Source organism: Rhipicephalus microplus, chromosome 8 (assembly GCF_043290135.1).
Source record: "Rhipicephalus microplus isolate Deutch F79 chromosome 8, USDA_Rmic, whole genome shotgun sequence".
NCBI lineage: Eukaryota > Metazoa > Arthropoda > Arachnida > Ixodida > Ixodidae > Rhipicephalus > Rhipicephalus microplus.
The window spans coordinates 105,776,341-105,790,359 of record NC_134707.1 but is presented as its reverse complement, the minus strand read 5'-3'; the positions used below and the strand labels follow the sequence as shown (position 1 = coordinate 105,790,359).

The following is a 14,019-nucleotide window of genomic DNA, read 5'->3' as shown; positions in this document are numbered from 1 at the left end:
ACCATCTCCAAATTGCCGTTCCGTGTCGCCTCTGTGACCCACCTCCAATGTTCTGAATGCCCACTCGGAAAACTCAGTGCACTTTTGGGAGGAGAAACTGCATTCACTGGACAGCCAGCCATTTCTCCAGACTGACCATCGAACTTGTTAATAGTGTGTGCAGAAAGTATACGCGTTGAATTTCTAGTGAATACTAGCTCTGCTATTTCGAGTATTCGGTCTGACCTTAGCTCCTGTCTTCGCAAAGTGAACACACCTTACTAGGGCCCGTATTTCCGTGCTGCGACGAACGCCATTACTTGCCCAGTCGCCTAGTGTACATATCGTGTTTTTATAAATGGTATTTGTAATCATATTGCCATTGCAGTTTTCCGTGAGTGCACCCATGAACTTATATTGGTGTGAGATTTCTGTCGTCTGTATGCACTTCTATCTCTTGTCCTTGGCGCCTCATCCATCTCAATGCCACCGACTCTTCTGTATCGGAACACGAAGAGCGCATTCGCCTTGTCACCACTTCAGATTATGTTCTTTGGCCATCCTGAGAAGAAGTAATCAGCGTTAATTGCATCAACATGGTGGATGGCGACGTGGTTCTACTACAGTACGGCCACATGGTAAATCGGGGCATTCTGATTACTCCAGATCTTGTCCGTTTTTCTGAAGGGTCTGCTTTCATTGCTGCGTTAAATCAGACCAGTGAACCAAGATTGTTGCCCTGTGGATCAACACCTGCTTGCGCTATTGACCCGCATTTCGTTGAAATAATTGCCATTCCGAGTCTAGAAGGCGTACCAAAGCCAAGGTCGCCACCACTCAACTCTCCCACTTTTTTTATCGGTGACAATAAGGCCTCGTCTTACAACAGCACAGAGTGAAGAATTGCTGAACTTATTGAACTGACATCTTTCTTTTTTCGACGTTTATTCTGCTGTCCGAGGTATGACAACTTCCGCGACTCACCGAATTCAGACTGACGGCTCCCGAATTATTCACCGGCGCCCATACCGCGTGTCTCTTGCAGAAAGCAAGATAATCGAGGAAAACATCTCATACATGCTTCGACGGAATATCATACGTCCTTCCTTGAGTCCATGGTTTTCGCCTGTTGTTTTAGTGCAAAAAAAAGGCGGAAAAGAACGTTTTTGCGGTGATTACCGGGAACTGACCAAATAACCCGCAAAGATGTTTACCCTCTCCCACGAATCGATGACGCACTAGATACGTTGCATGGCGCAGAGTACTTTTCCAGCCTTCACCTGTGACCGGGCTACTGGCAAATACCAGTGTCTGAATCTGACAAAGAGAAGACCGATTTTTCTACCCCAGATGGGCTGCATGGATTTAACGTAATGCCTTTCGGACCTTGTAACGCACCCGCTACCTTCGAATACATAGATGATCGATAGCGTACTGCGTGGCCTGAAGTAAAAAACCTGCTTATGCTACATCGACATCATAGTCTTTTCGTCTACCTTTTCGCAACATCTGCAACGTCTGGAAGAAGTCTTAGGTCGCCTTGCAAAAGCTTATTTAGAGCTGAATACGAAAAAAAGTTCAACTTCGCAAGCAGGACGACTAAGGTTCTATAGAACACTTAGTCAGCACAGACGATATTCCACCGGATCCTGAAAAGCTTGCCGTCATCCTACAGTTTTTCCTGTTCGTTAAATCAAAAAGACCTGCGCAGTTTTCTCGGCTTGGAATCCTACTTTCGGCGCTTTGTACGCGACTTCGCGAAGCTTGCATCTCCACTTCATCAACTGCTCGCAAGTAACACGGCATTCGTCTGGTCCGAAGACTGTGAAAATGCTTTCCTGGCGTTGAAGTAAGCCCTGACATCCGACTTGGTACCCTGTCATTTTGATACAGGCACACCCACCATTCTTCACACTGACGCCAGTGGTCATGGTCTCGGTGTCATTTTACTGCAGCGTGAGAACACCGCACGCGAACGTGTCATCACTTATGTCAGTCGTGCTTTGACTGTTGCCGAGAAAAATTACACAATAACCGAACAAGAGTGCCTCGCTGTTGTATGGGCGGTACAAAAATTGTGCCCATACCTCCATGGCCGCCACTTCACAGGCGTCACCGACCACAATGCATTGTACTCGCTTTCGTCCGTAAGAACTTATCGGGTCGCCTTGGTCGCTGGGTGTTTCGTTTACAGGAGCACAATTTCGATGTCGTCTACAAGTCTCGTAAACAGCACGAAGATGCTGATGTTCTCATTCGCTGCGCTCTACCCAACCGGAATAGCCCACCGTCACCAATTTCCACCACCGCATTACCCATTGCGGGTCTCAGTTGGCTAAGTTTTGGTCACCCATCTACCCTAGTGTCGCATCAACGCGTTGACCCTTACTGCCACTCCATAATAGCATGCTTAGCAGGCGCATCCGCTGCTCCGAACGCCCGACTTCGTCGACAACTTAATCAATTGAAACTTCACGATGGTGCTTTACATTGCTATATTTACCACGTCAAAGGAAACAAATGAGTCCCCGTTATACCGCGCTGTCTACAACGTCAGGTTCTTGAGACTTTCCACGATGATCCTGCTGCTGGGCATCTCGGCTATCACAAAACGTACGACAAAATACGCAGTTGGTTCACATGGCCTACCTCTCATCCACCTTTGCCGAATATGTTTCTTCGTGTGCCTTATGTCAACGGCAGAAACGACCCACTACTGCTCCTTCTGGCTTTCTGCAACCGGCTCCATGTCCTGCTTTGCCATTCAAATTTGTCGGCATTGACTTGTACGGCCGCCTTCCGGTGACCTACAACAAAAATCGTTGGAATGTGACGGCTGTGGACCACCTCATTCGCTACGCGAAAACAGCCTCGCTGCATGCTGGTACAGCCACTGAAGTGGCCATTTTTTATCTGCGTAACATATTTTTACGTCATGGAGCTCAACGTGTTCTGCTCAGCGACTGCGGCAAGGTCTTTCTTTGTTACGTTGTTGCTGAGTTTTTACACGCAACCAACACCCTCAACAAGAGAACTTTTACTTATCATCCACAAACAAATGGCTTGACAGAACACTTTCATCGTACCCTCTCGGGCATGATTGCCATGCTCGTAAACGCTGACCACACAAACTGGGACACTGCCATTCGTAACGTTCTCCCACAATACGGCTACGCAACGGACCACTGGCTTTTCTCTCTATTTTCTGGTAGATGGCCGCTCTCCTAGTGTAACTCTGGACGTCTCCTTTCTTTCGGCTCCTGTTATCTCAGCAGGCCTTTTATCCGCACTATTTTTGTGTCGCCTCGAACACTGCTGTCATCTGGCCCGAATGAACAGCGGCATCGCCCAGGAAGCTCGAAAGTTTCGCTACGATTCAACTCACCGTGCTGTCACCTTTACTCCAGAAGACGAAGTTCTTATCTGGACTCCTCTGCTTGTGCCCGGCTTATGTGAAAAGTTCCTAAGTCGTTCTGTAGGATATTTTGTGGTCATTGAACAAACACCCTCCGTTACTCACTGTATCTATCTATTTAAGGCTCCCTCCGACCGCCGTTGCCGCAAGACAGAATCTGTGTACATTTCTCGACTGAAGTGACCCGGCGCAATTTTTATTATTTTCTCTCACGTGGCCATGAGGCTGCTTCCAGCGTCACGTGAAATTAGTGTCAGCGCAGTTACTCACTCGTCTTTATCAATTGGACGTGTCATTATCATTTTTATAATTCCCTCACCTTTAGATACCATCACCAGTGTGTGCCAGCTCGAGCTCGTCTCGAATGAAGCTCTTCCTCATAATATTTCTCCGCATTTGTTTGTCGTATAACAGTTCTTCAATTTTGGCTTTCTGTTTTACATGTTTTGCACATTTGTTTGCGGTAATGGGTATTTCTCAGTTCTCGGGTTCTGTTACACCTTTGTTTAATATGTTGCTTTTGTATTATCTTTTGCATAACACCAGCACCCCCTACAGCTCGCTTTTTAAGTATACTTTACGCTTTATGGTCACCGATTCAGTTGCATCTTCTGTTATAATAATTGCGTTACCTTTGTGTAAATATACATTAATGCAATAAATATGAGAATCTGCATCATTTATAGTTTGTTATATGGTGTCCCGGTGTTGTGATCACGAAAAAAAAGTCATCGTAGCCTGTAAATACTGAACTCCTCATTGATAGAAGTTCCTACAATAATTTTTTGAGATTTGTTGTCCCAAAACTACGATATCGTTAAAAGGGACGCCGTGATGGAAGGGTCCAGACATTTCGACCAGCTCGGGTTTTTCAACGTGCAGTTTAGCCTAATTGCATGGGCCTCGAGCGATTTCGCGGCCATCTAAACTGCAGCCGCTGCAGCTAGGATTCGATCCTGTGACCTTCGGGTCTGCAGTCGAGCACCGCATTGGTTAATCTTGTACTAAGAAGCAGAATGGCACTCGAAGTGTAATTATAACGGCGCACACAGCTGACGGTCGTCAAACAATGTGCTTGTCGGTGAAATGCGTTTTTTTTCATAGATGCTTTATTTAACCTTCCAAAGTTTTCATTGGCGCTTGCGTCAGATGCAAAATAAACTCCATAGTGTTGGCATTTCGCGCGTACAGCTGAGCGGAAGACTGGAGTATTTGGGAACGTAGAGTTACGTCACGCAAGCAACCACAGCGCGAGGCCGTGGTTAGATGTGTGACTGGCTGGTTGCATGAAAATGCTAAAAACAAGCGCACGTGGCAATATTGCCTTGAACAGTCATGTAATAATTAAACAAATGAGCATAGCGTCGTGCGAACACGATTACTCACAAAATATGGCCGCGTTTCTTCGTGCCTCGCTGCAAAGTACGGAGAAAGACAATTCTATCTGGAGGTGCTTCGTGAGATATGGCACCAACTGATAGTAATGCGAGGAATTAAACTTTTTTTAGAACGCAGCCAGAGTGATCGTCAGTCGCACCGCTTCGTTTTAGTTGAAGCCCCGGCATTTTTCAGCGAAGCATAGGAAGCACTCGCCTTTTGGGTAATAGCGCCACCTTGTCAGCGAAGCGTATAAAAACTGTGTTATTTCTAGTTACGTATTTATGCATTTTCTAAAAATGTTTTTGCAGAACCTACGTACCTTGGGAATCGACGTGGCATTTCTCTGTGGTAGATTGCTTGAATGCCATGCAAAATGCTTTGGTTTGATTTCTGCTAGTACCCTGACATTTATTCTTTGCGTTCGTGGAGTCAATGCTGCCGATGTCAGGTTTTTCTTGAGGCTCGCTACCCATGCATGTTTTTTTGTCGTTCCTCGATAGATACCAAGTGTCAATCACCTGTGGTCCATACCCGAATACAAGTGGGTACGCGGGTATGCCCGCCCGTGGGTATGTGCCACTGTCTGGTGGCAAGTGTTTGACGACGTATGCGACAGAATTGTCTTATTCGTGTCTTGACCAGCTCGTAATATCCGCAAAACCCTCTTACCCTACCATACTAATTTTGGTTGATGCCACATTAAGAGGGTGATCACAGGAGCACCCAGACGTAAGCGGCTTGATAGATCAATCGATCAATTGATCAATCACTGTGTGGGGTTTATTGTGCCAAAACCACCATATGATTATGGGAGACGCCGTAGTAGAGGGCTCCGAAAATTTCGACCACTTGGGGTTCTTTAAATTGCACCTAAATATAAAAACACAGGCCTACAACATTTCCACCTCCATCGGAAATGCAGCCGCTGCAGCCAGGATTCAATCCCGCTACGTGCAGGTCAGCAGCCAAGTACCTTAGCCATTAGACCACCGTGGTCGGGCAAGTGGCTAGATAGATAGTTGGATAGATACGCAGATAGAGGCCAAACGTGCTTGCAGTACGCGAAAAAATGATTCACATTTAATAAAAAAATACACTTCGTAACACTTACGGAGCAATGTCGTGTCTCAGGTATGCGTAATATTTGCTTTTTGATTGATAACTTTTATGTATAAACGCAACCACCAAATCCAAATGGGTGGGCTTTCAGCAAGGGGTTAAATGAATCGTTCAACACACGAACCCGAGAAAAGACAGACAAAGCAATACTGTTGCACATGCTTTGTAATGACTGGGACGGCTTTCTACTCTCCTGTTGTAGAGAACAAAGTACACAAAATTGTTAAGAACGTTTTTATAACCTGATTATTCGGAATGCTCGCGTAACTGGGACGACTTGCTGCTCTCCCATAGTAGCATACAAAGTACTACAATTGTTGTACACTTTTTCTAAGTGTAGGAAAGTGTTACTTTTCTACACAAACGATATGTGATCCTGATCGAATAGGAACTTTTTGTGGTGCCTTTTCTCTTTGTTTTCTTTAGTGATCTGTGATAGTATCACAGTGCTGTAAGTTACGTCGGGCCTAATAATTTTTGTTTGTACACCTCCTTCAAGCCATTTGTTACACTTTTTGGACAGCTGTACACACCTTAAATTCTTTTATTTATACCCATTTTATCCAATCAACTTACCTGTTTGAAGTATCCCAGTAAAACTATCGTCTTTAAAATGGTGGTTCTATTAGTGAAAATACTGGTTCACACAAATGTTTCAGCACGAACAGTGCGCGCATGCAGTGAGCGAATACTTGGTGTTGCCTATCGCTTCTTTTAGATTTCAGGCAGGCGAGATCAAGTGTTGACGTCACAGATTCTAATTATCTGTGATGTCCTGATGACGTGAAACCTTGACATTATCACTTCATGGTTTCGGCATCGCTCATGTTGAAGCCGCCGACGGTCAATTTGTTCATTTGATGAATAATATGAGCCTTTCGCCTTATTAAATGCTTGAATTCACAGACACCGCTCATTGCGTGTTCTTGCTTTTACTTCGTTTGTCAACTTTTTTCGTGCTGTTCATTAAGGATGTATCGACAGCGCATGTACTATCGAGCGTTTTGAAGCGAGTAATAGTACACAATTTCAAAAAATCAATACTCAGGAAACAAAAATCTGCCACACTGTAATAGCAAACTATTGAAAATAAGAAACAGAACATGGTAAAGTCTGGTACCCCAGCTCCTCGCGCAGTGGTACCACAAGGGTTCTGGTCAATGCATCAAGGTTGCTGTTATAATAGCGTGGTGAAGGAAGAAGCTTGTATACCTATAATCATTTTTGGGGGATAGCGGCTATATGGTCACTTCAGTAGGCACATTTTTCTGTCACTGTTATGATGAGCGCCAAGTTCTGGTTGATCATATGGTGCTACGTGTCCTGTATTCTACGTGCGCGTGAAAGCTCGGGAGCGGGGCCCGAAGAACGCGGCTCTGAGACGTACGAAACAAGCCGGAGTTGTTCTTTACTGGAAAGATTCCAAAGAAAGACTGCAGAGCATCTGCAGAAAAGAAGTCTTGTGATTAGCCGGGCATGGCTGCCTGTAGTCGCTCGTCCTGTATATTCAGAGGAGATCAACACATGCGGTTCACCTTTGACATGTGTTCTCACCGCACAGCGTGCCTTGAAACCACAGGCACCACAATTGGAGATCGATACGCTTAAGCGGCCTCGTTTGCTTACGCCAGCGTTTTCTTTGAGTTACCGTATGCCTTATCCTGAAGGAAGGAAGGAATCAGCTAACCTATAGTAACATCTTTACTTCTTGCGATACTCAGACACGTTGTTTCAGCGTCTACTCAAGACTAAGGTATGTAGAATGCAGGCGCTCCACCGGGTTTCCCACAATACTTGAAATGGTTACTCTAGCTACAACTGCCATCAAAGATTTCTCGATGAGACGGTACGGTAATGTGTCGGCTGAGGGTGGTGTGGCACTTACAAATTCATTAGGCAATCGTATCGCCAATTGATTCGTGTGAGATAACTGCAACTGTGTAGATATTATTGATAATATTTTGTGCCACTGTTCGCAATTTGAACAGGATCGCATACTTCACCTCTAGTGGAAACTTGATGATCGGCCCTTTACTGAATTAAAGACACTGAGAGTCTGGCTTCACAGCACATCCACCCAGTTTAAGGCAACATTGAGAAACCGCCTGGTTTGACTGATTGATAACTGGAGTTTAACGTCCCAAAACCACCATATCATTATGAGAGACGCCGTAGTGGAGGGATCCGGAAATTTCGGCCTGAAAAACCACCTGTGAAACCTCACTCTGTGTGTATTGCTAAGCCTTCTCTCTCTCTATCCTACTACTCCCTTTATAACAGCGAACGCTGTTTTATATCACAACAAGGGTCGCGTGTGCCGTAGTTGGCCATCACGGTTTGCATTCGTAATCGCTTTGACTAAAATAAAAAAAAACGTTTAACTAAAACACCAGAGACACAACGGGATTTGAACCCGGGTTCCTTATGTGGCGTTCCAGTATTCCATCACTGAAAAAATGCCGGCGCTTCAAACGCCATTGTAATCTGGCCATCGGCACGCTTGAGGTCGGGAAAGAAATACGTTATTTGAGAAACAAAGCGTTTTGGAACAGCAAAGACCATCCAGGCGTCACACAATGAGAATTGTGTAACGAGCAGGTTGTTTAATGCTCCAACCCATCATAAAAGCTTCAGGCATAAATCTTCATCATCGTCAGTCGCAGCATAAAAAAGCGCACTAGATTACTGGTGTGTAGCGCTTACCATGCTTTTCCATAAAATGACGAAAGATGGCCTAGTGAATGTCTCTATACGGCACGAAAATTATTATGAATAACGGCGCAGTGCGTAACTTGCAAGTGTTCTTGTAGCAGCTGCCCAAAAGACCTAAAAAAAAAGCTCCGAAAGGCTGCTCTTCCAGCTTTTACTGTGCCCAGATGCGCGGTGGTCACAAGATGCACAGGTTAGCAAGCTGGACGTAGTCTAGATAGCCTCCTTACGTTTTCTATATTCCTTCTTTCTCTTACACTTTCCTGTCGTATTCATTGCTTCGTGCTTGAGGTGAAGGTTTCACTTTTTATCAGTGCTTTAAAAAAATCAAGGTAAACTTCTACTGTATTGAACTATTTTCTCAAGATTTAGCACTAGGTGTAAAAATTATTCGATACTTCCAATAATTTTACCTTTGTTCACACTATGTGAAAAGAAAATATTTGAAAAACACGATAGTTTCATGACTCCTTGACAGACTATTCTCATTTGTAGGCGCATGTTTCACATGATGAAGGAGGCAGCAGAAGAGGACGAATCAAAGTGCGAAAGCAGCCAGAACTGCACAATCCTCCGGCACCTCTACAATCAGCAGAAAATGGACTTCAAGGAAATGTTCACTTTCCTTCACGATTTTGTTGTCGGCGGAACGGATACTGTGAGTCATTTTTATTGGTAGTTATTTTTCTTCTTTCGTCTAGTTATGAAATATTCATTTTTGTAAACGCTTCTTTTACGTCATGAATGAGCTCATGCAATCATTAAATAATGCGTGTTCTCGCAAAAGCTATTAAGTGAGTATTTTACAACTACAACGTTTCCTTCAAGAAAGAGTTTCATAAGACACTTACTCAGGACAACACCTGCTCTATTTTACGAATGCCAGCCAGATGCCTCCGATTCCAGCTGTTCAGCTCCCTTTTCAATTTTTTGTTCACTTGTGTACAGATCCATGGGGCGGCGTCTTGCATTTCTCGTGTTCAAAATATTGGCAGTCACACTAGCTCTGCGAAATATATGATGCTTTGAGATAGCGTGTGACTGTCGGTGGCGGTATGCGGCCAACCAATGAGGAAGCCTCACTGCAATGCTTCTGCATGCGCTGCTTTGTGACGCGGCGGCGGCATTTTCTCGAGCCAGAAAGAAGCAGCATGAAGGAGCGAATCTGACAGGCATATGACATTGGTGTGGGAAACACGTCTATCGCATTGTCGGAGAAAAGCGCTCGGACGCACGTGCGACGTGAACAGCGCAATCCCTCATATAGCGCCGCATCACGACCACTCGCTGAATTAGGGCGGAGCAACAGCTTCCGTGGAGAGATGTGCCTTTGCACCAGCATTGAAATAAGAGAGGCGTTCGTCAGGATTAATGAATATCAGCAGTTTCCAATGCAGGTCACGGACGTGACTTGCGGCCTTTTGCAAAACACATCTTCGGAATAAAAAAAAGATCAAGGCACTGTGGGAATTGATAAAATTCGAAGGATCCAGCAGGGAGCAAGTCATGCTATACAAAATATACACGTCGAGATTCACATGTTAACACCTCTCAATTACGTTTGCGGTTGTACGTCACGTGACTGACCGATGTCCGGTCAGTCACGTGACGCAATACTAGTCTCAATTGATATATATAAAGCTAGCGAAACAGCCGTGAGCACACCATAATTATAACAGGCAAATCACGTTGTGCATGACATGCATGCCATGATTTTTCGTTAACGCTTGTCAGTTATGTTCGTCATAAAGTCGCGTCACGCAGTGCGAGTTTTGGTGTACTTGAAGCAAGTGAACTGAACGCAAGTGTATCATGAGCATAGCAAGGCAGTCAGGCTGTACCTTAGGTGTCATCATATTACATCACCATTTGTAATTTGTGTTCATCATAAGTAACATCATGCAGCGCTGAACATTTTGTATAAAGGCTAGCGAAATGGCCACGAGCGTGCCATGAGCGTGGCATAAATTTTCGCCTTGCTATAATTTTGATATGACTTTTTTTCATTGATGGTCTGCATACAGTAACGCCATTGAATACCTAATTTGGTGTATATAAAGCTAGCGAAACGGTCGTGAGGACACCATAAGCGTGGCATGTATATCATGTGCATGACACCGATTTCATTATGTTATTATAAGATCTGCCATTTATGTCTGTCGTACAGACGCATCAGTGAATGCGTAAGTTAGTGCATGTCAAGCTAGCGAACTCGTCGGGAGCATATAATGAGCCTGAGATGCAACTCGTGTTGCACAAGACGCGTCATTTTTTTCATATCACCAATTTTAATTTATTTTCCTCACACATTGATATGTGGGGTTTAACGTCCCAAAACCACCATATGATTATGAGAGACGCCTATTTTCCTCACACAGTCTCATCACGAAGTATCAAATTTTGTGCATATCAAGCGAGAAAAACAGCCGCAACTGTGCCATGAGTGTGGCGTGCAAGTCATGTCACACGAGACAAGTCATGATTATTATATTGCCACTTGTCATTTATATTCGTCATACAGTCTCGTCTTGCAATACCAAATTTGATGTATGTCAACCTACAGAATCAGGCGTCATTGCAATGGGAGCGTGGCGTGTATATCATGAGGTACATGAGTTGCATGTCCTGATCTTCGGTTGTTACGGCGACCTAAGAAATTACAGCTGGTAAAAATGAATTTTTTCATTTGTGCAAACATGTGCCCAGAAAATCATGGCCATGAAAAGACCCCAAACCACCTGCGATATCTTTTCAGGCATTTTGATAAACACGCGCATCTTGTTAAAAATGCCTTTGCGATCGACGATGTCACACACGGCAGTGCTACAAGTCGCGAACGCGCCACAAATTCTCAGAAATAATCACTTCTCTTGTCCGGGCCCTTCCAGCCTCCCCAGTGAAGTTCGTGACGTAAGCGTGTAAAATTTGTGATGCTGCCAGCAAGTGAAGCTGCGTTTTGGTTCAACATTGACTTGCGACTTACGGTCAGTCTGCAAGTAGCTGCCCACACTTGTTGCTGCCCTTCGTCGTGTTGCCTGCGTGTGCACGTTAGCCAATCGGCACGTTCACTTGCACTGATGATGATCTTAGCATGGTGTACGCATAAGGGTGAGCAGGTTTACCCTTCGGGATGAGGGGGATTCATCGCAGCCTCTCCTCCCCATGAAATCAATGTTTAGGGCTGACTTAGCACTCCATCTCTCCTTTTGGGTGGCTACAATGGGGCTGCCCTATTACCCCTTTACGTACGCCTGCATAGGCGGGAGTAGCAACGAGAGGGCAAAAATCACCCCACTTACCAAGCCGCATCGTCGGCCGTGATCTGGGGAATGTGGCGAGGGTACCCCTCACATAGAGCGGATGTGCTCCTGCACGGCGTGTCGCCATATATGGGCGACCGTTCAAAGGCAAGCGCACAACAGGGTGTCCGTACCGGCACGATCCGCCAAAGCTCGGGTTGGTGTTGCAACTACAGTAGTTAACCAAGAAGCACAGAGTTGACAGAGTCGCGGCTGCCGTCAGTACACGCTGTTTCAAAGGGCCAGTCAGAGATGACGGTATGTTAAGAGAGATTGCGTGCGAGATCGGGAACACTCGACGAGGATGGAAAGCAAATTTTGGGAGAAATGAGCCGAAGAACCAATGGTAGAGAACCAAAGCGCTAAACGAGCCAGCTCCAGGTTTGGATCATTAAACGCGTGTAATGACGCCAGTACGGCACCGTTTCAAAACAGTCCCACGGCTACGCGCCCGCTCGTGCACAACTCAATATTACAACAAAGTTTTGACGGATGGGTGGTTTAGGGGCTTCTTAATGTGTAAAGATATCGCCGCAGGCATTTGTCAGTTGTTGAACGATCGGATCAGCAGTAAAGCACCTTGCATTTTCACACTCGTGACATCGTAGATTCCACCGTTATCATTAGTAGCCAGATTTGTTAAAGAAACACCACTGTTCCCGTTGTGCTCTGTGCTTATCCAAAGAGACTATGAAATAATCTTGAAGGCAGAGAGACAAAAGGGTGTAGCTTCTGCCAGGAAGTGGTTACACAGAAAAAGCAATAGAAGGTGTGCATGACAACATGATATTTGCAACCTTGTGTTGAAATAAAAATGACTACTATTATAAAAGCTGTATTTCACACAACCTTCTACATGAAACTGAGACAAAAATTGAACAATGCTCGACCGAGCGCTGCTCACAAACCTAAATATGCAATGAATCGGACAAACCTGCTACCATAGTATGAACTTTTGCACAAAACGCACGTAAACGTCAATATAGCGTGTTGTATCACATAGACCGATTTTCAGCAGCTGTTCTCAAAACTGGATTCACTTAGTTCCGCAACATTTTTTTGATTCACTATGTTCGCTGTCCCGTAACAATGGCCCTTTTGAATTTCTCGGTAAGCTTCGTAGCATTACGTTTATGCATTGTGGCAGAGCTGACAGAACGTCAAACTTTATGAAATGGTTGTTGAATTCTTGTCGGTTGTCTATGACATATGCACGAGGGTATGCTTTATTTATGCTAGCATATATGAAACGCAAACGTAGCTAGAAACAGGTTGAATGTAGCTAGACAAAACACCTTATTGACTAGCTGTTGAGATAGAATTCACGAGAATCTTTTGTGTCACCATTTCTTGCCATGAATGAACAAAAGGCACGGATCTCACGCTGCATCTTGTGTTTGTAAAAACCCCTCTTTTTTTCTTTTACATACATCCCCCATCACTTCTTTTGATATACAAGAAGTCCATGAAAAATTCATTACTGATAACCACTGATATACAGAAAAAGCAACACTTGCCTATGTTGTTCTTGTATGAAAACGAAATGGTTGGCAGGCCGAGGAGTGAAGAAGAAAACAATTTTCGAAGCTTTACATTTTCGGTTATCTTACCATTTGTTCATATACTAGCTACCGCGTTGAATATAGGAAACTTCAAAAAATAGAAAATAGGAAATAAGAAACTTAAAAATTATTTAATTTCCCAAAACAAAAACTGTAATGAAAAAACAAGCCACGTAAAAACAACTGTTCATTTATTTCCGTGTTTGGTGTAAAGCTACCTTCGAACTGGACCAACATATCGTGCGAATTGCGTCTCACTAAGAACAAATATGGTGTTTTTGTAAAATTTATGAAATTTATCTTCTAAAGTTTAGAACCTTGACAGGTCTAAAATATTTTAGCAATATATGCCTTATCTTCAAATAAGCATTCATTTCTAAAATATGCATCCAAAGTGCAGTAATAAAATAGAAAAACTGATAAAATAAAACATTTTGTCTAAATTCATCAAGGTGCATGTGGCGAAACAACTGCATAAGTATCACTCAGCCGCAAAAACCTTACAAAACACCTTTACTTAACATGTAAACCAAATTTGCTATGCAAATAAAAAATG

General features: G+C 44.1%; 1 protein-coding gene across 1 annotated transcript in view; it reads left to right on the top strand.

Annotated features, from left to right (window-relative positions):
* The window catches only part of LOC119163897 (putative cytochrome P450 49a1), a 60,897-nt gene that overhangs the window by 30,388 nt on the left and 16,490 nt on the right, over positions 1 to 14,019 (top strand). The window contains exon 5 of the mRNA XM_075872450.1: positions 9,098 to 9,260. Coding sequence (XP_075728565.1) covers positions 9,098 to 9,260 — 163 coding nt within the window. The remainder of the gene's footprint in view (positions 1 to 9,097; positions 9,261 to 14,019) is intronic.